At 41.1% G+C, this 26,713-nt stretch overlaps 1 protein-coding gene across 7 annotated transcripts in view; it reads right to left on the bottom strand.

Annotated features, from left to right (window-relative positions):
* Positions 1 to 662: 662 nt before the first annotated feature.
* Positions 663 to 26,713, bottom strand: part of pde4ba (phosphodiesterase 4B, cAMP-specific a) — a 135,318-nt gene continuing 109,267 nt past the window's right edge. For 6 of the 7 annotated variants that reach the window (XM_061684276.1, XM_061684277.1, XM_061684278.1 and 3 more), the window contains 9 exons: positions 20,684 to 20,796; positions 10,714 to 10,807; positions 6,773 to 7,056; positions 6,494 to 6,658; positions 5,692 to 5,791; positions 5,430 to 5,584; positions 5,208 to 5,330; positions 4,676 to 4,858; positions 663 to 4,584 (listed from right to left, as the gene is read on the bottom strand). In XM_061684276.1, coding sequence (XP_061540260.1) covers positions 4,153 to 4,584; positions 4,676 to 4,858; positions 5,208 to 5,330; positions 5,430 to 5,584; positions 5,692 to 5,791; positions 6,494 to 6,658; positions 6,773 to 7,056; positions 10,714 to 10,807; positions 20,684 to 20,796 — 1,649 coding nt within the window. In that variant the 3' untranslated portion in view covers positions 663 to 4,152. Of the gene's footprint in view, positions 4,585 to 4,675; positions 4,859 to 5,207; positions 5,331 to 5,429; positions 5,585 to 5,691; positions 5,792 to 6,493; positions 6,659 to 6,772; positions 7,057 to 10,713; positions 10,808 to 11,538; positions 15,437 to 20,683; positions 20,797 to 26,713 lie in introns of those variants that run through there. The other variant, XM_061684282.1, reaches the window with a different exon arrangement.

Raw genomic sequence — 26,713 nt, 5'->3', positions numbered from 1 at the left:
AGCCTTGTAAAATGGCGATGTTTTCAAAAAAACGACTTGTTTTGGAAAATACTTCGTGCCGTTGGGGGAACCTACTTTTCTACAAAAAACGACATTGAGTGAGATGCGTTTGTTTTCCTTTACGTTCATTTCCATGTTCGTCAGTCTTGGACGCTTCTTTGATTGGCTACATTTTGTGTCATGTGACGTCACCATTGTCAGCGTCATGACTCGGGAGATGTCGGCGTTCTCCACACATGAAGAGTTTTGGTCGTAAATATTGTTCATGTTCATTATTTAAGATTGTCGGCTCTAATCGTGTTTCGGACCCTAAAATCGAGACAAATCCACTTGTAACACACATCAGACCTAAGGACAATCTTCTAGGATAATGTTATTAATTTAATGTTAAGACTTAAGATTGTCTGGCGTTTGACGTGCTTCATCGGGAAGGGATGAAAACGACACAAAAACAGGGCGAATTGTCTGAATGTGTGTACCAGGCCTAACCTTGGTGACCTCGGCTGACCTCACAGTTGCTCTTATGGCTGAATGGACAAACATTACAACATCTTGTTGAAAGTCTTCTCAAAAGAGTGTAAGCTGTAGCTGCACTTTAGTGTTATACAGTACAAGGTGCAGATATAAACCCAAATCTAGGATGATCAGGAGAAAGAAAAAAACAAGCAGATGAAATACAGTCATGCTTTACTTTAATCGCTTCTTAGAAAAAGTATGTCCGATTTTTTTTTTTTTTTTCAACACAATATAATTCCATACATTGTGTGAAACATTTATTAACCCACCTGCAGCAACCGGTGGACCTAAATGTAATATTGACAATAACAAAAATCACCTCTCATGCAGATAGTGCTAAATCAGGCTAACCATTTGGACATCTAGGACCAAAAAGCGTGAACATAGATAAACAATGTTAATACTGAACACAATTGTTTTTCATAACTGCTAACAAGTTTGGTCAGGAACAGTTTACACAGTAGCACAGTTACATGAGACCATTGTGTTTTTAACGCAGATCAATTGAGTCCCGCGCGTGTTGTAGCATGCCACCAATACTGTTGCAGTGACATCTACCTTTACATGATGTGCAATAAGTGTAAAAGGAGATAATTTGTCGTTTTGTGTTTCTCGAACGTGTATCTTATAAATTAGCACTTGCCATTTAAATATGTGAATTAGAAAGCTTCATGTTTAACAAGCTGCTGAGATAAAATAAGCAATTTGTTTATTTTGATACAAAGCAATGATTAGGTGTCTGTGCTGCTTACCTATGCATGTATCCTATTTCCAAGCAGATGGAGTTTAACATGTCCTCTATGTCACATCTGGCTCACCAAACTGCTGTCAGATGACAACCTTGTACCTTCAAAAGTAATGGTCCTGCTTTGTATAAATTTAATAAGAAATAGTGAAACTGAAGTTAGGAAGCAACTAAAAGTCCTGAAAAATAAAAATACAATTATTCTTTAAAAGAAATAAAGAGGGGCATGTGTGAACTGCCATCAGAGTTAAAGCAACAATACTATTTTCAAGTTTCATTTTTGGTTTAAAATGAATTCAGTTATTAAAAATGATTTTTTTCCCCCCCAAAAATCATTTGAATGCAGCATTACATGAAGGGAAAACTTTGGTAACTTGGTAATTTTGATGTTACAAGGTTCTCATATGACAACATTCCTTTAGCTCCTGCTCTGCTGGGCACTCAAAACAATGTGCAGATATATACACAATGTTAAATTGTGTTGTGTGTAAATATAATTATATAACAATATATAAAACAAAACAAGACTCGAATCCAGAGTCTTCTACACATTAGACACCACCAATTCCAGGTAATGCAAGTGCATATAAATTAGAAAATTGATTTTACACTGAACCAGTATTTCTTATTTACATGCTTAACATATAGAATATACACTGTTATAAACAGCAAAAAGACCAACTTGAGCTTCTAGTAACAAACAGTTATAGACAAAGGTGAGGCGTGATGGGGAGAGGTATAAGGCCAATGGCAAAGTCAACATATCTAATCACACTGAGACATACACGCATACACGCAGACATACTGTATACAAAACCTGCCATACTGCAAATGCATACAACACACACATGATTGCCAGTTAACTATCCTGGAGTGATTTTTGACAAGGTATCATTTGTAGTACACCAATATGTAAAACCAATATGCATACAATGAAGGTGTGATCATTAACCAGACAAACAAACTTTGCTGCGGAAGCCAGAGGAAATGTGAAGTCGACAAACCCTTTTCAAACAATTATTCTAAAAAGTCCGGAACATTTTCCCGCCTGCTGTCGAAATAGAGCACCTAATTTCCCTAAAGTATTACCATCACTTATATGTGTGTCAATTTGTACAATCCAAACTGCCCTGGAAACCTGATGCGGCAAAGGGAGTTTTTTTTTTTTTTTTTTTTTTTTTCTCCCTCCCCACTGACGTCATTGGGAGGAAGCAGCGCTTGAGGGATTTTCATCGCAGAAAAGAAATAGCCGGCCTGATTGTTTCGGGTCGTGTCCATGGAGCCGAGAGGGTTTGTCAACCATGGGAACAGTGGCGCTGATGAGGCTCTGAGCGCGCCTTTCACACTGGCAGCTGGAAAAGCACCTTGTGGTCATGTGGTCTGCAGGGCCTGATTGCATAGGGCCAGAAGGGCTTTGCATCAGATGGGTCTGGGATCAGGAGTAGTTCTTACTAACAGGATTATTAAGACTGCAGCATACCTGCCAGTTAAAAATAGAATCACTGCTGATGTGCATTTTGTCCTTGTCGGACACCATCTTTGATTTGACGATTAAAGAAGTGTACTCTCAAGAGCAGACCTCCACAAAGGCAAATAAAATGGCGTTTGTATTGTTATGTCAAATTGGTCTGTCAGCAATATGCAATGGATTCTTCCCATCAGCTCATGACCCATGAGATTTGCCCTCCGGTAAGTTAGGTGAAATTGGCCCTGTAGGTTCCTTTCGTGGAGTTGAACAAATTGGTGGCAAAAATATAAACTCCTCGGCAGAGGTACTTATTAGTAGTTGTTTGGATTTTTTTTAAAAAATTTTTATTATGTGGTAGGACTGGTTTATTATGTTTGAAATAATCACATTTTAATGTCACTCTCATATAGAAAGATGACGTAAAATGCAAAACAAAAAGTAAATCACTTTTCCATCTAGCAGGAATACATGACCCCACTGTGCATTTTGCATGAAACTTTCAGTTTTGGCCTGATAAGTTAGGAAGCCCACAATGTTTTCGTGCTATTTTAAGACAACAGATATTTCATTGACAGGTATGCAGATGTATTAAAATATGTATAGGGGTTTAACCCATACAACGTGAATGTAACAATGTCATCATAAAACACAAACCACTAATGTAGCCGCGTGTAAATTCCATTAAACAATGTTGTGCTCAGACTAGGAAATAATTCGGACAAAATGTGCGCCTTTATGTTTCCCTACTAAGACGATTTTATCTAAGGGTTGTTTGTCGACATTATATTTCTCTATTGCCTGATACATGGAAGACTGTTCTCTTTTTAACATACAAAAATGATTTTACTCTCTCAGATAAGAAAAAAACATTTCACAGACATACTGTACTGGAGTGTTCAATAAATAATAAAAAAAAAAAAAAAACTATATAAAGACATTAGTAAAAAAGGCACACAAAAGTTCTTTGACAAATGGTACAGGAAAAAGTAAACACTTTCTCTTGCTATACAAACGTGTCTCCATCAGTAGATCTTATTGTATGCTACTTCTATATCATATCTGTAAAAAAAAGTCTTAAGTTACAAAATTTCTCTCAGTAGTGTCAATGTTCATTTACTGCCAGCCCAGAAAAGCAACATTTCCCAAACTGGCCTACATTCTTCAATTTCCACCGTCCTTCTTGCGTGACCATCAAGACTAAAATGTTTGCAGTAATTATTTCCTGAGAACTCTGGAGCCGCTTCACTGAAACTGTCTGTCCGTGTCTGGCTTCAAACACTCAAGTGCAAGACGGCCCCATGCGGGCCAAAACTAAGCCTTTGCTTCTGCGGGCTTCTTAAAAAGCACAGCTGCACGAGGATCTCCCTCTTTTTCCAAAACGCTTTCAAATCAGCACTTGAGCCTGCTGATGGAAGCCCCTCCCCTATGTGTCTGTGGGTGACGCCTCGTGCGTCACGATCTCTATTGTCGACGTGGGCTCCAACACGTCACCCTCGTCGTGCTCCTGATAGTCCAGAGGAGGAGAACGAGAATCTCCTCGGCCGTCATCCTCCTCATCGATTGCCTCCTCATCTTCTTCCTCCTCCTCCACTTCATCTTTCTCTATTCCATCCAAGTCCTCCTCCTCCAGGGTCAGTTCAAACTGAAACTTCTCGCCACCTCCCTGCCCCCCAGTGCCTCCCCCATGTCCATGAGTACCCTGGTCATAGAAGGGTGGGGAGGGGCTCTGGGGAATCATGCTCTGGTACCAGTTCCTGTTGTCTTCCAGTGTGTCCAGAATATCCTGCGCATCAGGATGGACCAGATCGGCCCAAGTTTCCCACAAGGGGTGGACGATGTAGTCAATGAAACCCACCTAGAAGATGCGAAGATATGCAGATTAGGCGTACCTGTTTGTTTTCAAATGCAACTATTATATTGCATGCATTTTCTTCTTTTTTCCCCACCTGGCTCTTTTCCACTGAAGCCGTATGTTTATCGCACATGGGACTGATCTCCATCCCTCGTTCCCTCTCCCGGTCTCCCTGGTGGAAGAATTCCTCCATTATCCGATCAGTCCACTGGCGATACAGCTCGAGGGACTTTGTCGGGTTACTCAGGTCAGCGCAGTGCACCATGTTTCGCAGCACCTTGAGAAAAAAACAATGTAATTGCAGTTTGATAATTAAAACAATATTGTATATTTTATCATCAAACAATAAACCGAAGGCAACTAAATCGTGCTACAATAGTCAGTTTTGATCATCGCGGGACAGACAGTCTAAGTGTATCAGAGTGAGATGAGCTGTAACCAAAGAGTAATAATGTAAAGACTCGTAAGGAGGGAGCACTTAAAGTTGAAAAGAAGACGGATCCTTTGAGAAAGGGCGTGACAGTGGCAGCAAATGTCAGCCAGGTAGGAGGCTGGCTAATGGCCACTGGCTCTTTATTGGAATCATTAGAAGCAGGTGAATGTCTTACAGTATGGTCAGTCTTTACCTGTATTCTGTCTGTGTAATTGTCCAGCAGGAGGACTCCAGAGCTCGTCACCTTCTTGGTTTCCACCATGGTCTTCAGATCGGCCAACAGACTCATGTGTTTGGACATGTCAGTGGCTAAAACCTGGGCAACAGAAGAAATGCCATAGTTATTGAGTTACATAAAGCATATCAGACATTGTGTGGGGAAAAGAAATAAAATAAATGGGTCAAAGTGTCATACCATGTCAATAACCATCTTGCGAAGGGACTGTCGCTGCTTCTTTGTGAGGTTCTGGAAGATGTCACAGCCGTCTTCTTGCAGGAGTTTGAATCCCACAGCCAAGTGATGATTCTCCAGCACAGACTCATCGTTGTACATCAGCGCCAGCTCAGAGTCTGGACACAGGTGGAAAAAAAAATAATGAGTCGCGCTCACCACTACTGCTCCAAAATTTTCAAAGACACAGTATATCACGTCCGTACTAACAATTTACAAGACGTACTTGTATTGATGAGGAATTGGTTCGATACTCCAGGATGGTCAACATCATGGATGGCAGTGGCAAAGATGGCAGCGAGGATCTCAAGATCAGTGAAGACAGCCTGTAAAAAACAAAAGCCAAGCACAAACATAAAAAAAGAGACTAAAACATCCGAAAAACACAACATGAGAGAGGAAAAAAAGGCTCCTTGTTCATAATTAGTATCGAAACTATTTCTGTTCTAAAAAATAGATGATGAGATAACTAATGACTTCAGCAGATGAAAAACAGATCAAGGACGGGGCAGCTTGACGTCACTTCAACGGGCGTTCTCATTTCAGGCCGAAGAGGAGGCTGATGAGAACGTGCATCTGGAAATCTGACAAGGGAAGGAGTCATGTTGGACAAAAGAGAGGACCTTCTCTGTTATGGTTTGGGAGCAGGATGAACAAAAAGTGGTGATCAAGGAAAAGGGCACAAGAAAGCTCTTCTGTTATTTGAGCTAAATTGAACTTGGATCTGGTACAGAAAAAAAATCCTGTAGAAAGAAGTATAAAGAAAAGCTGACTATATCATAACAAAAATGATTCTAATTTCTAAGGGTACATATATATATTTTTTCAATCAAATTAAACTTCGAGAGGTATTTTCTCACTCATTTCATAGGGGACAATTTTTTAGGGCCATGGTAGATGCCTGTGCTGAGTGCTCTGAGGGCTTGCCACTGCTCATTAGTGTTTGGAAAATTAAACAGCAACAAATTATGTTGTAGAGTATACTATACGAAAAAACTGGCCATCTATTGGCTGGTGTTATGACTTACATCAAGGGCTGGAGTAGAGAGGAGGATGTGCGTGGACTGGGCTACGTCAGCTGCATGCAGGCTGTTATGGTAGGCCACATCTGAGTGGTAGTGATCTTCCAGTGTCATCATATAGGCCACAAATGTGTCCACTGGGATCTTAAATGTTTTTAATAGATCTCGCTCCTTAGAAACACAAGATTGCAATACACATAATTAGAGATGAATCACTTCAGCGGAGACACACGAGGACATTCAAGAAAAGAGAAAGCACACGGAGAGAAACGGGAAGCTTCCTACCTGAAAGATGGCGTACATGATGCAGGTGAGAGGTCGGCTGTTTGAGTACTCGGAAACTGTGAAGATATTCAGGCCCCACTTGTTCAGGTCCTCCAGCTCCTTGGACAGCAACTCCTCCTTATCCGTTTTGACACCGAAACGTGAGATGCTGCTGCTCGAAAGCGAAGATCCATGGGAGATCTTTTTGACGCCGCTGATCTGTGTCATCAGCTGCTGCTTCTGCTGCTTCTTCTTCTCCCGTGTCTTAGGTGTCGGTGATGGTATCTCCACCTCATTCTGTTTGTCTGCGGAAAGGCCAAAAAAAAAAAAAAAAAAAAGAAAAGATAATCTAATTAGAAATGAAAAAGAAGTCTATTAAGTTAAGGAGAAGTCAATTAAGGGGCCATTGAAGCTTACACAGTAGACCTTTGTTTTCATAGACATGCAAGCTAAGAATCAAGCTCCACCTGCAACATATCCGCCGATCCCTATGCATGAGAACATTTATTTATTTTCTGTGCATTCATTTGCTGAACCTCTGTCCAATGTTGTCCACCTGCTGTCTCCCTCAATTTCTACTATTCATTTGTCTCTCTCTCTCTCATTTCCCCCTCACCACACCAAACCACACCACATCACACTAGACTAGTCTGTCTAGCAGCTGGTGGTCATCTTCTGACCAGCAACTGACCTGCTTTTATTCAAGCTTGCAAAATGTTCAATATTATAGGCAGATCTGCGAATACGTTTGCTGTGCAACACATATACTTGATCCCCACAATCAAACGGGCAACTAGAATCTCAAAATATTGTACACTATTGTAAACTCCCAGATACCAATTTGTCTCCTGCTGATTGAAGGGGGAGAAATTAAATATTGTGAAAATCAAATGTAAGTAATCAGTCTGAGATGCAGTTAACCCAGAGTTGAACATTTTTTTAAGATTAGGTTGTGCAAGTGATAGTGATTGTAAGGGGATTATGAAGCCTCGGTTGTCCTTGGTAATGTGCTTTCAATGTGTGTATAAGGTAGGGCTGTCACTATCAAATCCTTTTACAACCAACTCTCCTATTAGTTATTGGTCGAATAATTGAAATATAATTGTCCCCCCCCCCCCACTTACTTATTTTTTTTTTTCAAGCTACTAGCATGCATTTTATTCTCATTTATGAAGGATGGATTTCAATTATTAAACTGCATATGTTGGTACTGAGTGTATGGTATACATTTGCTGTAACATAATTTGAGACAGCAAAATGCTAAATGGTTAACAATCGCGATCAAAAAACACTAACTAACATTCAGCTCACTCATAAATCATGTTACATGTGCATTACATATCTAACAGTGTCTTAAAAATCACTTACAGACACTCACTCCTCTGTCATTTTTGATAAAGTTTATCAGTGGCCCAACACTGCGTCCGTCTGCAGTAAATGTCCGTGTGAACTTTGCTTCTGGCGGCAAAAACATAGTTCTGGGCGGATCTTTATTTATGTATTTATTTATTTATTTTTTAGTCCCGGTGGAGCTTCGAGGCAGAAATTTTGCGTCAACCTATTTTTGAAGTCAACTTAGCAGAGTTGTTCGATTTCTTTCTCAGCCCTAGTAGAACGGGTCATTACAGTATTTATCTAAGTTACTTTTTTTTTTTTTTTTTAAATCATGGTCTCCCAAACACGAGTAAAGAAGCAAAGCACCCATGCCACCCAGATGTTAGAAATGTTAGGAAATGCCACATAAAACGCAATGCTCATGTGTTTATTTGTATGTGCGTCACTCGCGAGAAGAGCTGAATGAAATCCTGCATTGAATGACTGCTGTCTTATCCAAGAGCTTCTCTGTCAAGCTCCGACTCAGCTCATCACTGTCTTATCTGCCTGTGGAGGGTTATTCAATTACCAGCTGTAATTCAAATAATTACTTGCAGTCTCATGCTCATGTTTTAAGTCTCTTCTTTCCCCTGAGTTCCAGCCAGTTGACACTAAGAGTAGCCAATTAAGCGCTCTCGGGCACGTGTAGTCTGCAAACTAAGAGGAAGTGCAATATATTGCCTTCCAATTCATTGGAGGCCGCTATTGTTTTCAGTCAGTCGTAGCTCATCTGGAAGGACTCGGTCTTTGGCTCCAGAGGGTAACAGTTCAAGTCCTGACTGGACAAAATGTAAAAATGGCAACATGCTGTAGGGAAAACGCTACTGTCAAGGTGCCCCTGAGCAAGGCACTGCCCCAATACTGCCATTCTGTGTGCAATATAAAATATACAGCAGAGTGTAAACTGCATTTCCCACTTAGGGATTGTAATCAGTGTAATAAATGAGTATACTTTCTCTGCACATTTTTACAGTGCAGAGGGAAGGGCTAATAGAAGCCCCTGTAAGCGTCACAGATGGAGGAGAAGCTGTTTCTTTCAGTGTGAAATTATGACGCAATGACGAGAACATCGATCGCGGGTGGACAGGCGCACATTAAAGGCCTTCATGCTGTCGCTCAAACCAGATGAGGAGTCTTGAGGACATACAGTAATCCAATATTTTGAAATTATCCAGGCAAATGATCCAAATCCCATGAACAATATTTGTCTGTTTTAGATTTTTAAGAAAAATAAATAAATAAATAAATAAATCCGCATTGTTGGCTGGAAACAATACTACAGCACCACAAATCGACGTGTTTCCTCATCAATCACTCAATAATTATGAAATTCCTGGATTATTTAAATACACGAAAATCTTAAAAAATGTCTTTAGCCATTTTTGCCCTCCTCACTATGTTCTCGTCACGTCCCCGTCTAAGTGCTTTTTTCCCCCTTCAGCCAGGCAATAAAGTTACTTTATCGTATTGTTCTTTAAAGCCATCTGAGGATGGGAGGAAGCTGAGGAGAGGTCTACGAGGCGTCCCTGCTACGAAAATGCACTGAAGCTCAAGATGACTCACTCAGTATGGAAACGCCAGCAAAGGGGGTTCCTTTGTACCTCTTGTTTCCTCCTCCACTGCAGTCACTTCCCTCCCACCCTTGCCTTCTCTCCTCTCCTCCCTCCCACCTTTGGTGATCCAGCAGTGAGGGATATGCCATTTACACTACACCGGATCAGGATGCCGATCGATCGGAGGCACAGTGTCTATAAATAGACCTAACTGCCTCCATTTTCCGTGTAATCGTTGTCTTCCAAATGCACGTGTTTATGCCCGAGCTGTGCCCTCAAGACCTCCCTGATCCTTTCTCGAAGCAAGCTTGAAACGATTCGGTGAAGATTTGTTTGAAGTCTAGTGTTAAAATTAATTAATGATATCATTTGACTATGAAATTTAAATGTGAAGATATATAACATGCATGGTAGGTTAATTGACAACTCTAAATTGCCCGTAGGTGTGAATGTGAGTGTGAATGGTTGTTTGTTTCTATGTGCCCTGCGATTAGCTGGCAACCAGTTCAGGGTGTACCCCGCCTCCTGCCCGATGACAGCTGGGATAGGCTCCGGCACGCCCGCGACCCTAGTGAGGAGAAGCGGCTCAGAAAATGGATGGATGGATGGATGGATAACACCTATACCGTATATGTATTCTCAAATACTGAATGTCCATCCCATATTGAATCAGAATCTAGCTAACCAGTCTTTCAATCTTGGTTTAATGTCTATTCCAAATCTACATTTTCTCACTTCAATATTAATGAACATTTTGAGCCTGGTGCAATAATCCTTGACATGAAGCTCAGTGGCGCAGTGTTTTATGGTACGCCCCCGCAAAAAAGCATGCCATAGCAACTCACACAGATTAGCATCATGCAGAAATATACATGAATGAACCACTTCTGTCAAATAATGCGGTATAACTTGGCCTTATTTGGTGTCAGTAAATATTAGTTTTCTATTTGTTTTGTGTAAATGTGAATTATGACAATCCAAACTTCTCATTGTAATTCTGTATGCACATAAAGTATGTATTATTCAGTGAATTACCTAGGAAAGTGTTGGAGATGAATTCGGACACCTGATTCCCAGACCGACTCATCTCAGACAGGTGTGTCAACTCCCGATTCAACATTCTCTTAAACTGCAAGAGAGAAAGGGGAGGGGAAAAGCAATACCGTCAGTTTCCAGGGAAAACCTGGGAGAAAATGGAGACTCCGTGGATTCTATGGAAAATTCGGCAGTTTTATTCCACCAGATATTTCAATTGTGCAAGAAGTGGAGGAATACAATCCCACCTTCACTTTCCCTGAAAATAATCAGTGCGGATGATAATTAGTGGATCATTTATTTTACAACCGGGGATGGCCTAGTCTTTTAAACTCTCTAAATTCACTTTGTTCAAGTGTTTGATTACATTCACTCACATCTTTGGATGCGTATTTGCCAGTTTTACATGGATCATTTTTTTTGTGTGCAAGAATTTCAAAAATGTCAAGCAGAAAATCTGTACTTGCACTTTACATCAATACATTCTGTCCATTTTCATCTGAACACAGATTAAAATCCAACATTTGCAATAGACTAGAGAGGACATCGAGATCCAGGGCACTGCAGTAACAGCTGTTGACAGACTGATGCATTCACGCACACACCAACACACATCAAACACATAGCTCTGCAGAGGGCTCAAGATGGAGCCTGAGCTACAAAACATCACTCTGGCACATTAGGAATATCATTTCAGTGTCCTTCAAACTTCCAAAATAACTATTAGATTTAGAAAAAGAATAGACATAATTCGATAATTGAGCCTCTTAACACAGCACAGGGAATGAGTGCTTTTTGCAGACAAGCTACGTAGTTAAGAATCACCTTAATGTAACCCCAAGACACTGACAGCAGGTAATTGGCTTCAGGCATTTTGGATCCCGTTTTCTCGTTCCTAATCAAAGCCAGAACTATAATCCAATATGGAAAAAATATGGAGGCAGTCGAACAGGATTTTGTCAAAAAAATAAATAAAAAAATCCCTTCTCCTCTCCTTGTGTGTTTCCTTTTAGCAGCTAAGACAGCAGCTTGATGGTAGCCCACTCTGCCTCCTTGCTGCACAAAGGGGCCAGCTCAGAGTCTCCATGCCCGTGGATGGATGGATAGGTGCCTGGAAGTGGAAATGGTTGGGCTGGAACAACGGCAGCAGCTGTGAGCCGAAAGCAGAAGGACTCACAGTGCACTAATGAATAATGGAGAAGATATGACCGCGGGAGGTGGGGGAGGAGGGAGTGGGGAGGGATAGCGATGGAGACAGGAGGGAGTGAGGCTGCGATGCTCATCTGACGAGAGGGGGGGTTCCTCTGCTGGGTTTGTCTCAGTCCGATGCGTTGACGGCTGTTGTGCTAAACCACCCTCCTCCAACTACCCCGTCTCTCGCTCTCGCTGCAGGTTCCTCCTTCCCCAGCAACATGTTCCATGCAGAAAGTGCAGAAAAGAGGGGGGCTCCCTGATTCTGATTGGCAGGTGAAGCACCTTTTTTACTGTAATTCTGATTATAGTATAGTATATGGATTAAAAAAAACAAACATCAGTTTAATTTAACAATCAGTGAACCATTTGGTGTCAGATGTGACTCTTATTTGACTCTTATTTACTTATTTGATTACATTCAGATTACTCCTTTCAGTGGACAGGGGTTCTTCCCCCAGATCAATTTTAGAGGAATTTTTTTTTTCTCCCCGATTTGCGTGAAGACTGTAGGTACCAGCCTTAACCCTTTCACTTCATAACGGCATGTGTTATGAAGTCAGCCATTGTGAGAGAAGCGTGCCTGAGCCTCCATGATGAAACAGCGAATGCTGGTCACATTTTAAGGAACGTGAATGTGCAGCATCTTATAAAAATCTCTGCTATCACTTCCTCCACCCCCTCGCCCTCTTTTCCAGATGCTGTTGTCTGCTGATACACGGCAGCAAGCATGGAGCTCTCATAAGGCCTGATCATCAACAACATCTCACAATATTAGATGTTGTCAGGGTGTCCAAAGAGGGTTATTTTTAACAGCTTGTACCGAGGAGATGACTTCAGTGTGTGAAAAAGAGAAAGGAGATAATTGCATCCTTTCCCAATTTAGCTGACATCAGCCCACTGATTTCTGTTTGTGCTTTGTGTGTGTGTGTCCCAATTACGAGAACACCCAAACACCATGGCAACAACAACAGGCAGCCTGTATACGGCTGTTTTCAGTGGCTAGGAAAGGAGGAGAGAGGATAGGCTTCCCCTTTTCCTTTGCAGGCAGACATGTGGAATAGCTGCTGAGCTGTCACGAGGACACACCACACAGATCGCCTCAGCTCACATCCAACCCATTTACAGACTGAAAATCGTTCCCCACCCACCACTATTGCACCTCCTCCCGCCACTGCGTCTCTCGCTCACTATCCGCCACTTACATGTCGATTTCTCTACTGGCTGCCACTTGCCAACACAGTCATCAATCACTGTCTCGCCGCCTCGCAGGCACGATCGATGGGCTGTCCTCGTTCCATGTGGACACTGCTGCATTGTACAAGGTTTCGGGCCACCTGACTGGAATACATGGTTACATCAGGGCCACGAGCCAATTTTGATGCATGCTGCTGCTTTTGTAACAACTTAAAAATTGCAGCACGGCTTTGCAGGGAGATCCTCTTGCTAAAATCTAAGAGTGCCAATCCATGGGAACCCACAAGTTAGCTTTTGGCTAAACGGTTTGTGTGTACATAAAAGATAAAGATGAGGGGGAGATCAAAGCTTACCCGGGAGGATTCCAGATTATCCTCCCACAGAGGGAAAGAACCGAATGCAGGGAGATAGTATGCGAGAAAATAAGGCGGAAAAATAAAAAGTGCAAGAGGGGAGGCAGCTCTTTATATAATATTGTGCTGCATAATATATAAACCAGAGATACCAGTTGGTGATATCTCTCTGCAGTGTGATGAAGACCTGTGCTTCCCCACAGGCTTCAAGAAACTCCAAGTGCACACACACACACAAACACACACACACACACGCACGCACACACACTTTTGTAATGGTGCATACAATGTGATTTTACTAATTGCTTATTTTGTTTGTCATCCTTTCGGTCATTTTTCACAGCCTTCTTTTGTGCTGCTATCGCTCTCTAAGCACGTCTCCTTCTGTTCCATCCCCCTGCCTCCCTTTTTTCTCCCTCTGCTTGCAGGGAGTTGGCTTGATTAAGAAAGCTGCTGAGACAGAGACAGAGAAGGTGAAGGGAGCCTGTGGCATTTTGGTTAGAGCAGGAGAAAAAAAAACAAAACACTTGTCTTCCATTCATACATGATCCCATTGGACAGCTCGATGTGAAGGCCAGCCAGGCGCACAGGTAGCTGAGAGGCAGATGTGGAGTCTCCCTCCCTTGAGCATCTGTCTGTCTATCTATCTATCCAACCATGCACGCACACACCCACCCCCCATCTGTCCATCAGTCTGTCCGTCCATCCAGCCATCCATCCATCCGGTTTCTCTTCAAAACAAAACAAGTTCGGCTTAAGGCCACTAGTGGGCGCTCTGTGTTAGGCCTGCTGCATGAGAGGAATTATTGACCTTCCTAACCTTGCATCCTTAAACATCTCCCAATTTAGTGACATAAATCAATTGTACAGCCAGTTATAACTGAGATAAGATTTTAGATCAAATTACATTATTATCTTGAAATAAACTTCACTCAAGTCATTCTATGAGAGTTTAATCACACTTTATACAAATAAAAAATGTTTACCAGTTCATCTAACTTTCAACTTATTTTTTTGTTTGTTTTTGTTTTAGGCTTAAGTAAAAACACAGCCCATGTCATAGGCAACCATCGCAACCCTTTATTTTATTTTTTTTTTTTTGCCTCCTCTTGTTTAAGCAAACATGATGCAGGGCAGTATAATCAGTTACGGCAGTTCCGACTGGTAATGACATAACCTTTGCTGCCATCTGTGTTAAAGAGTCGCTGGACCTTTTTCTTAAGTATAGCTATTACGGACGAACAAAGGAGGACAATTGACGTTTTTCAAAACAATTCATTACTTCTATTCTTTGCGCCTGTTAGGCCCCACGGTAGAATGCAATGTAGTCCACCATTTATATTGGTTACAACAAAGCAATCAGCATTACAATGCAATAGTTTCTTCTGAAGGCGAATATCAACTAATATGAAACACAGTAAAATTGTAAAATTACAAGAACAAAATAGTAGTAGTTAAAGACTTAAAAAATGGTATGGATGATTGGAGTGTTCTCTCTGATCCCAACAATATCCATTCACAATTTATATGAAATAGATTTATCCAAAACAAACCTGTTTAGACGGAGACTTTAGTTGAGACCACAAAAGTAAAATATCAGAGGCGTAACTACAAAATGGTATCAGCGGTGAACAGAAGAGAACAATTTGTCCAAAGTAAATGATCTGTGCCTGGTTTATCAATGGTACAGACACAAATCTCGAAATGTTTTCCACACGCAAGGATGCATACTTAAGTGGCACCACTGCTTGCTACAAGTGGCCAAAGAATAATTGAATTCAATTAACTCACAATACACACATCTATGTTGTCTGGACAACAGAGCTATGAAAATAGCAATTTCGTGACTGTAGGGTATACTTTAGGTCCTCACAAACTAAACTTAGACCGAACCACAGAATGTGCGAGCAGCAGTAGTTGAGTACATAGTGCACATTAGCCAGATTTGTGAAATACAAAAGAAGATGGTGTGAAAAAGCAAAAATTGTTAAGGCGACTCACCTTTCTCCAACCATTGAGCTTCCCCAATTTCCTCTCTTTCTTGTCAAAGTAGCAGGCTCCCATGTTGTTGCTGTAAGTTGTAGAGTAAGATATTCAAGTGGCTCAATCTGACTACAGCATGAGTAAAAGGAACAAGCCTCGACTTTCTGACGCTGGGAAACGCCACAGCTCGATGGACTCACTTATGGGCTGTGAGGTCTGACTAAGCTTTACCTCATTCCGCGTGTGTTTATGCATGTGTGTGCGTGCACGAGAAACCTCTGCCCGAAACACACTCCCTCATGAGAGTAGTAACGCCTCAGTACTGCTGCCTGCCCAGCTTGCTGTCCAACCCTCCTGCAGCCAGCACACTCAGCTGCTGAATTGGACAGAACACCGATGACAAAAATCCCAAACATGTTCCTTTTAACTTCTAACTCGAATAAAAACTTAATATTTTGGCATTAAATACAAACAACTGAATGAGTGATATGGTCTAATATATATATTTTTTATACAGAATGTTCTGTGCACCTCAAATGTCTTTAGAAAGCAGAAACCACATTTAACCATCAGATAACATTCAACTCCATTGGGTTGACACACACACAAAACTCCATTGTTCACCTCCCTCAGGACTTGATTCTGGACTGAATTGTGGCAAGGCAACAAATATATTCAACTTGTTCATTGAATGTGATGCCAGTAAGTGCAGTCCATTTACTATTTATTTCCCTAAGATATCAAATAAACTACATTTTTTTAATCCATCTCAAGATTCAAATTAACTTTGCTGGTTGCATTCCTTAACCGAAGAGCACTGAAATTAGGGGCGGCTGGCTTGACTGCTACTTTATGAGTGGAGGTTGGCTTGACCGCAGTGGAAACAAGGCGACGTGGCCCGAGTTGGAAGACCAACTCGAGCAATGGATTAATGAGCAAAGAACAGCCGGGAGAAGCGTCTCTACAGTCACCATCCGACTGAGTGCAATAACTCGGAGCTTGCAATCATTCCGGGAGGCTTGACGAACCGCTGGACATCCGTGTAAACAGGGCGTTCAAAGTGAAGTGAGCGGCGTGGGAGCCATGGATGACAGATGGCGAACACAGCTTTATTAAGACTAGGAGGCAGCGCCGGGCGAGTTACGCCACAATTTGTGAATGGATTGTGGATGCTTGGGCTAACGTGTCTGCTTGCACTGTTGTTTGAGCTTTCGTAAAAGCCGGCATCATTTCTGAGGAAGCCGCACGGCAACGAGACTGACTCCGACATTGACGAGAGGGAACCTGGCGTGTTTGATGGAGAACTTGCCCAGCTGTTCATTTCGGATACGGAACATGAGGACTTTGATGGATTTGTGCATGAGGATTCATAAAACAAAATAACGTGAGTACATTGTTAAATACTTCAATAAAGTACAACCGAACTCAGTTTTGCTTCCAATGGCTTTTTAAAAACATTGTTTTAGCATGCATGCATGCTACCGTATGTTTTAAGCAAGCGTATGTTTTACCATGCCCGCGCCCAATAATACGGTGCGCCTTATGTATGTGTTAAATGCAGAAATAGACTCCGTTACTGAGACTGCGCCTTTTAATACGGTGCGCCTTATGCTCGTGAAAATACGGTAATCAGATTAAAGTTACTTATTCAAGTCACTGTGCATTACTATTTTTGTCATTTTGCTTCGTAAAAAGTGTTAGAAAGAGCCCAAATATTCCAGCTCTGCGCTGTTAGTGTGCATCTCTGAATAAACGTGAGTACGCCTTTTATTTCACTTAGTAATTTATATTGTGCTCATTTGCCGTGCTGCTTCGTGTACGGCAGTTTATGTACTTTAGGCACTAATATTTAAGTTATTTATTTATTAGAAAGTTGTTGCTTCATGTTGATGTCATTCTGTAACTTGTGTGGAGTGTACTGTGTAGTTAAGCTTATGCACTTTCGTTCCGTGACATTACTACGACTCGGCAGCTGCTGAATGTTTCTAATAAAGTCATTTGTAATCTAACGTAGTTACTTTTAAAATAATCAGTAATCAATTAATTTACTCTCAAAAATCAAGAAATCAGTAAAGTAACTACTGTACCTTTTCAAGGTAACTGTGGCAACAATGTTCACAGACCATTACACTGAGATTTCCCAAAGGGTAGTAGGTGTAAGAGAAAATGCTTATCCTGTACAACGTCACAGGGAGCTGGAGAGAGTATAATCAGTTTCTCTCGGTAACACAATGTATTGTGTACATCTCCAAAAGGAGCTACTGAGGGCGGTCAGCGGTAACATCCACCCTGCACTTTGACCTTGGATGTAAAGGAGCAGCCACTCACATTTCAGCTCCCCTTTTCTCTTATTTCATACGCTGCAGTTTTTCCATCCTAAATACGAGAGGTCATGAGGGTCAGGTCAGCTGACTGGTAGTAATTCAACCAGGTCAGATGTAAGGAGAGGAGCAGTTGTGTAATTTTTAGTTTTAAGTAGAAACAAGGTAAGGGAGGAAATGTCGTGGGTTTCAGATGCTTTTCACTTCAACCCTGCTTTTTTTCCATAAACAGACGTGTTTAATGTAAGGCTTCTTATGAGTTTGTTTGATTCACTTGAGGTTACGTGCTGGGATGCAACATCGGTGCCAACAAAAGGGACTGCAATTATGAATCTTGTGCCAACAATAACCATTTTATAGTAGATAAAAGTGAATGTGTCTTGGGTATGTATACCTGTAGCAATGTTTATGGAAATATAATGACTTCATCAAACATCACAGTATTTTATTTGGATCAACTCTGTTGCAAAAGTGTTTAATTTAGAATGTTTTTTTTTTTTTTAAAAGTGATGAACAATTATGAAAACAAATTCTTCCTGTAAGCAGTAGGATGGATGGAATGAATGGATGGATGGATGGAAGGAGATTACATAAAGGAATTTGAACCTTCCAAAAGGCATGTCAACAGTTTGAAAGACTATTGTGTCTGAGTTGTTTGTCTGTGAAGGCTTCTACAAATGTTTGCTTATTTAAATGTTAATGGTTTATTAGGTTAGTGTTTTACCTCCGGATTCAACAATTGTGATGTAACTTATTCAACATACAAGTTGTTTGTTTGTTTATATAACCACAGAAAGTGATATGAACATGAATATATTTGATCGGACAGCTTGTGAAACTCCTCCTCAAAATTGAATCATGACCGACTGTATCTCTAGAAAAGATATAAAGACATCATGCCACCAAGCACCACAATAAAAGAAAACAAGTTTAATTCAATTCCACAGTAAAGTGAAGCAACTTCCAGTGGACAGTGCAAAGATGTTAGACAGCAGCAGCGTAGATGAAGCGGAGGTTACGTGAGATTGAATAATCATGAGCATTTGATAATTGTTTGACCATTTGAATAACATTTTGCTTCCCTGAATAATGGAGTCATACAAAAATGTTTCCTTGCGGTAGAATCTGCATGTGCAACAAATGAATCCATCCATCCATTTTCCGTACCGCTTATCCTCACTAGGGTCGCAGGCGAGCTGGAGCCTATCGCAGCTGACTCTGGGTGAGAGGCGGAACACACCGTGACTGGTTGCCAGCCAATCGCAGGGCACATAGAAACAAACAACCATTCACACTCACATTCACACCTAAGGGCAATCTAAGGTCTGCAATTAGCCTACCGTGCATGTTTTTGGGATGTGGGAGGAAACCGGAGTGCCCGGAGAAAACCCACACAGGCACGGGGAGGACATGCAAACACACAGGAAGGCCGGATTTGAAACCGATGTGCTAACGAGTCGGCAGATGTGCTAACCAGTTTTCCACCGTGCCGCCGCCAAAACAAATGTTAAAAATAAAACAAATAAATAAATATATATATTTTTTTCTTCATGACAGCTGCGGGCAACCAACATCATAACACAAATCCGTAAGAGGATTGTAGCATTATTCATATTCTTTTCACTGGGTAACATTTGGTCCAACAACAAGACAACAGTGTCAACCACCAGGATCCAGAATCAAATGTGCAATGCCAAAAGCACCATGTCTCTTTTTTTTTTTTTTTTGCTCTGGTCTGAATCAGAGAACAAGTGCAAACACATAACTACGATAGGGGCACATAGTCAGACACTGACTGACTTGGATATGTTCCGGCTCCACCTGGCATAGGTGAAAATCCGTGATATAGAGAGCCCATATACTTTTTTTTTTTTTTATATATAGTTACCCCTCCCACACACTTTCACCATCATCCATCTATCACTTTCACACTAATTAAAATACAAAATGCATTTAAACACTGGTCTCACTCTCTCACTGTCTAGAAATGGGAAAGTATCATATAACATCATTTTGAGGAAACGAATACAAGACTCTCTTGTTAGCACAGATCTCCAAATAAGAGACGAATCGTGCTTGTTTCAAGTGGTGTATTTGTCACTTGCAGTTAAGTTTACTGTAAAGCTGATAAATAAAACAAAAGATAATTAAACACTGAATATTAAAAAAAACAACAACGTTCAAGAAAAATCTGCAATCTTAATGCCAAAATATAATGTGAAACACTATAGGCGGGCTAACGGAAATTAGCATAGATGTTATTATGAAGCTTGAAACAACTGCTACTTTAAAACACATGAAGCAGGAATACACAAGCAGAGCATACAACATTTTTTGTAGGCATATCATCTCTCTGTTCTGTGGGAACAACTATTACTGGAGCTTAGTAGGGCACCTTCTCTGGCTTTTCTTCTTGCTCTTAATTACACTGCATCCAGATCCAGTAGGGCTCAGTGCTGCCCGGCATGTTGTGACACAACGTGGTACTACACTGAAGATGCACAACTCTAAATTTGGACTTGCCTGTATAGCGTAAAGCACAAAAAAATTGGGAGAGTGAAATATGAACCACGATATCGAAAGGGTTTACTGTACTATGATTAAGAAAAATGCAATGATCATGATAACGATCATAGATCAGACATATTTCTGTTTGGAAGTTTTTAAGAAGAATAAAAAAAAGAACCAACTAGCCCCAATGTTACTAACGCAGCCCCCCGTTGTCTCCTCTTTCTGCTCATAACTGATATGGGCGACTTTGCTCAAGCCACCTGTTCACATACGACCACAGCACGGATCTGTGGGTGATTCGTGGAAGGATAGTTTGTGTGTAAATAACAACGTCCATTCCATATAGAGGTGAATCGGCCGTTCCTTGAAAGAGTGATAAAAATGATGCAAACCATAAATAAGGGCCTGCCCTACCTTGGTGGAGGCCATGTCGCTGACAGAGCGATAGGTCTGGATTGTCTCCAGCTGGTCCAGACACCAGTCCAACTCCTCCGTGGTCTCCATGGCCAGCTTCTGGTACGCCTCATCTGTCAACAAGCAACCAGCATATAGAGACACAGTCAGAACAGACTGCACACTTGGGGACTGAGCAGAACGCAGCAGAGGTCAGGTCATATGGAGCCTTCCAATCTTGCTTGAAGGGTGTGCTGCAGCTGCTGCAAAGGAGGGTGAATCATTAGGTGGCACCCAAGAGTAGCACTCTCTTGTCTAGAAGGAGTAGCTGTGGTGAATTGGATGGATTCAGAGCTCTGGGCCAGAGAGCCTGAACTCCTTATTCAGAGTTTTTCTCCGTGTAGCGTGACATTTAATGATTATGTGAAAACAATGCATGACCATCACTTACGGTCATTCACCTGTCTAGGATTGGAGGGCTTGTGGAAATTTACTACTGTTTAGTCTTCTCGCTTCCACTTTAATGACCGTCAATCAATCTTTCCAGTTAAGTACAAGTGCGATTTTAAGCCAAATGCCGGGCCAGTCATTATGCAGATGATAATCAATCATCTGCATAATTAATCAGGCTAGTTATGATAACTAGCCTGATTAACATGTTTTATCAGTGGATTTAGATGACCACACAAATGTGATGAATACATACTTTTGCATGCAAAATTTCAGAGAAACCAGTTAAATAGTCAATCTGTCAATACACCGGGTTAACATTTTTGTTTGGTACATACAGGTTTGGGGCAATATATGCTGCCATCCAGGCAACGTCTTTTTCAGGAATGTCCCTGCTTATTTCAGAAAGACAATGCCGAGCCACATTCTGCATGTGTTACAACAGCGTGGCTTAATGGTAAAAGAGCGTGAGTACTAGACTGGCCTGCCAGCAGTCCAGACCTTTATCCCATTGAGAGACCCCGGACTGTTGAGCAACTGAAGTTGTACATCAGCAGGAATGGGAAGGAATTCCACCATCCCACTTTGTGAAGCTACGTCAACCAACAGCTACTATGTTGGCTTCAACCCGGAAAATTATTGTTTTCGGGCACCTTTAGCAGCATATAGGAGGATGGCAGCTAGCTTACACAGACAGGCAGGAGAAAAGAAAGGTCTCAGCATCTGCATCAGCAGTGTGATGTTTTTTGATGTTTTTGTCATGTTATTAGATAATTCCAATGTATCAGTGACGTGTTTGCCTAAAGAGTGGGAACAGCTGACATTCACTTTGCGCTTCTTTTGACATTAACCCTACTTTTTTCAAACCTAAAGTATGATCCTAACAGACTGAAAAAAAGAAACTTTTAATGAGCACATTGAAGATCTTTTGTCTGTGCAACAGCCACATTGTCATATTGCGTGACTTGTATTATAGCAAAGACTGTGCTTTTATGTGTTGTTTTAAATATGGGTTGATTCAAACTGGAACTTGTGTTTTTTTTTGTAAATTAGTGGCATGTATTGTTTTCTGGGGTGAAATTGTGGATCATCAACTGACTGCCAGTTGTAGTAGCCCAATTTGTAAGGACTTTGGAGTTTTGGGGCCGGTGGACATGTTCAAGTCCCTCTATGGACCAAAAGGTAAGAATGGCAACAAGTTGTTGGAGAGATGCTAGTCTGCATGCTGGCTAGGGATGGGCATCGTTTGAATTTGAGCAATTCTGTTCCCGATACCAGTTCCTTATTTCAATTCCTGTTCCAAACGATTCTCGATTCAGATTATTTTGGAGTGCTGGGTCATAAAAGTTTGCATGGTTTAAATAAAGGGTGTCTAAATTATGAACATCCATTTTCTTAGCAGGCTGCAGCATAGACTAAAATGAACATTTGACTCGGGGTTCTTATAACCAGCATCAATATCAACCCTATGAACTAAAAGACAATGTGTGTGGAACTTACCCAATTAACTTAATATTCATTCATTAAAAGTCAAATATAACATTGTTAAAATTGTTATTTGGGACTGTTGTATCACGTCAAATAGTGCAAGTTTTAACTTGACTTCCTGTTTTAAGCTTGTAGGCTTTTATTTTGAAGGGTAGGCACCAGAATTCAGAATTTTGGCACAAAAAGTAACTTCACACAGCTGCGGTGATTTTATTTTATTTCATTTTTTTTTAAATGTATGGAACCAAATGCTATAAAATGTTGAGTACTTTCCTTACCCACCGATGAGGCACAAGGTTAGTGTTTGTGATACTTTGAGACTACCTTTATGTGAATTTTGTCCCAATTCACTGTACTAGGACTAGGCATCAAACTGGGAACCGAATTTTTTAAATTTGACCAATTCCAGGAGAACATTAGTCCAGGTTCCAATCGGTTCTCGATTCTCGATGCCCAACCCTAGTGCTGGCTACTGTCAAGCTTCCCTTGAGCAAGGCATTGCCCCTGCCAGCCCAGCTCAAGTGGTGCAGCACTCTTTGCACACCTCTTCCATTCTAAAACTCTCCTTGCATTCCTGCATGTGAGGCGTGCACACATAGTGCCTCTGTCTCCTCTTTAATGCCACACATAGTTATACTGTATAACGTTTTTGTACATAAGTATGCAATGTGATGGCGTTATCAAGAGGTGGATTAGGCCCAAGTCTGAAACTCACCGACCGCCACTGAGCAATACTCATGCTGTAATTCTGAGATTACTTGTATTCACCAGTTAGACAGCTAATGTGGTTACTTTGGTGTGAGTTTGCAGGAAAATAGTCGTTTGACAGCTGACTTAAGTTCGACGGGGATACACATATATACACACACTCACACCCACACACACGTACGCACACATACAGGCGTGTCTGCTGCCTCTGCATTGTTTATACTTGATGTATCCTAGCTGCAGAGCACAACATGGCAGCATGCACTCCGCCGACCTTAGCGTGGCTGCGTAGAATGTGTCCCCTGCTCTGATCTTCTCGCCATCAAAGACGCGAGGTTGTTTGCTCTCCCAAACATGAGAGGCACCTGGCAGCCTGCCCACAGCCTTCAGTCACTCGGCTGAGGGCAGCCAGAGACACAGAGGGAGACTGTGCAACTAGTTTAACTCCACATGCCTCTGATGTTTAAGTGGCTTCACTGGAAATGTTCCCCCCCCCCCCTGGCATTACCGAAAAGGTTGAGTTGGTTCACGTTTATGAAGATAAGCGAGTCGTCATCTTTGGAATATCGTTCCTGATTTAGAAAAATCTGATAAGACAAGAATGGGGATCTATCATGGGGATAGCGTCATGGTTTGAATGAAAACTTTTATATTGTCCCTTTTACTTGGAATGAGAAAAAAAGTGTTTTACAAGGAAAACGTCTCCATGTGGGATGACAGGAATTTTGAAATTCACATCAGAACAGTACACAATTATTAAATAAAATAGGGAATGATAAAATACAACGATTTTATGCACAGGAAGTCAAGATAAAATAATCTTTTCATTTTATTGTTTTTCATCTTTTAGTCTTTAATCACACCATACGTTATGACTTGCTACTTTCCCAACCTAAACAAATTGAATCCCTTTCATTTAGTATTTATATTTGTAACTGGCATAGAGACAGTCAGGCACAAAAGTCCACATGTATAATGTACACACACACACACACACACACGAGTGTGTGCACGCGCACACACTCGACTGGCATGCCGAAAAGCATGATTGAATGGGTATGGTGTGAAGAATGGGGGACAGTTTTAATTCCCCCCCCCCCCCGAGTTGGATCCCTGAGGCCACCGGCCCCTCCGCACCCACCTTTGCATACCACTGGTCACACGGAACCATTTTGGCCACGCCCAAGAAATCAGGTAAACTGTGAGTACTACATACTGTAGTTCTCAGTCTTTGCACGTTTTCAACAGTTATCTTCAAACATGTACTATAATGTATTTAGAAACAAATCTTTGAATTCCCTGTACAGGGTTTTTAAAGAGGGTCAATTTTTGGGGGTGATGAGCAAAATGTTTAACAAAGCGCCACATCCAGAACATGCACACTGAAAATCAACAGACCGCGGGGCAAGAAAGAGTCTTTTAATGGCAATTGCTTTACGAGAAACCCAACCATGTGGTTACACAACACTTCCTACTGAAGAACAAAGATGGTGATAGCGCTCGGTTGAAGTTCTCTTTTTCATCCTTCATGAGCCGAATCATGACTTAACTTGCACAGCATTGAAAAATATTTTACTCACATGTACTATGAAAAAAAAAAAAAAAGGGAAGAGGGGTCATAGTGGAGTTGATATTTTAGGAGCATGTGATGTGGCTATGCAGTAATTGGATTGGATGACACGTCTGCTGTCTGGGTTCTGACTGGCATCACTCGCTACTTTCTTTCACACACCATCCTGAATTATCGGAAATCACCACAGAGTGAGGATTTTAAACATTTAACTGATGCAATTTGGGGGTTATGAAGATAAAATTATAATTAAAAATTAAACAGATATTAGATGAATGTTTCCCACCAGTGTAGCAAAACAGCTCACTATTAGACAGTTCAAACTTAAACTTTTTTTGTTAAAAAAGTCATTTTCTCCCAAGCTACTACTAGAGGAGATGACACAATGCTGATTAAGCCATTCAGCTCCTCTAACATTTTACCGTATTTGTCAGTATCTTATATTCTATATTTAGTGAATGCCTGGTTGGTGGCGCACTGAAAATGACGAGCACCGAAATGATGCATGTCCTTCAAAACATAGTAGAAATGTAGAATCACATATACGGGGCATAAGGGGGCGCCAAAATTTTTAATACTATGCCTTTAAAAAATAGCAACATCTAAGACGCCACAGTGTCAAAATGGAAGACGTTATGTCTTTGTCAGTGTGTCAAAGAAATAAAACGTTGTTTTGCCATGGAAAAACAGGATATTGAGGAAGCTAATGATTTTAATGAGGGTTAGACTGACACCATAGCAAAAGCCTGATATGATTATACTTTGTGTTGTATTTTGTTTTCTTTAACTCAGAATAGCAAGTGTATGCGTTGCAACAATTTATTTTCATTCACAGAGTCTTTGAAGCACATATTATCGTAGATGTTTGTGAAATATTTGCGCAGAAAATCTTGTGGATTAGTCTCACTTTCCTTTCTGTCAGTACACTGCCTAAACTTTTCAAAACCATAAAGCCTCTTCCTTGGTGTGTGATAAAGTCACGATGAACTATAAGCCCCCCTTGCTCTTCTCTCCGCTCTGCTGGGACATAGTGTTCCCTGTCTTTCTCACAACATACACATGTACACATTCCTGTTGGATTTACTATAGAACGTATTGGAATTGCAACTAGGAAGCCATTAAAACTGAATAAAACACAACTGTTCCCAAAGGGTTGATAGTAATACTGGACAGTGTTTCAGAAATATTGGAACAAGTACAAATTATTGTTGGATAAGGACGTAGTTTCCATACAAATAAAATAACCCACCCCCTAAAAAGTGAAAATATTATCCATAAAATGTTAGCATGCACTCTCAATATGAAGTACACCACCACAATCTAAAAAGATTCATTATACAATACGAGTTATACTGTATCAAAAACGTATGGCCTTGATAACACTGTCTGAGACGAATTTAGTTACAATTTTGGATTTAGTTTTTTTTTTTTTTTTTCTATAGACAACTTTATCAAAGTTACACAAAAAAATGTATTGAAATATATTCACTGCTTTTTGAGTTATGCTTGACGGCGGATTTATATGATGCATCTTTTAGATTTCATCTCATTACATTGTGCACAATTGTGGTGAAAACAGCCAGCTCCATTTGCGACATCCACCACACTAACTGAAACTGTAGCCACGGTATTCGCACAATACGGACCCATACACACACAATTCCCAGACTATGTGTTATTCAACCACAAAGATACACATGGGAATTCACGCATATGGGAGGAGAAAGAACGGAGTTGCGAGACAGGCTGACATCGGTGGGGCTTGTCCAAGGCCTGAAGGCATCGGTATCAGTCTTGCATGTGCTGCTATCAGACGCTGCTGACATGCTCTGATG

The sequence above is a fragment of the Phycodurus eques genome, chromosome 8 (genome assembly GCF_024500275.1).
Source record: "Phycodurus eques isolate BA_2022a chromosome 8, UOR_Pequ_1.1, whole genome shotgun sequence".
NCBI lineage: Eukaryota > Metazoa > Chordata > Actinopteri > Syngnathiformes > Syngnathidae > Phycodurus > Phycodurus eques.
Note: the sequence above shows the minus strand (reverse complement) of the source record. Positions and strands in the feature narration are given on the sequence as shown.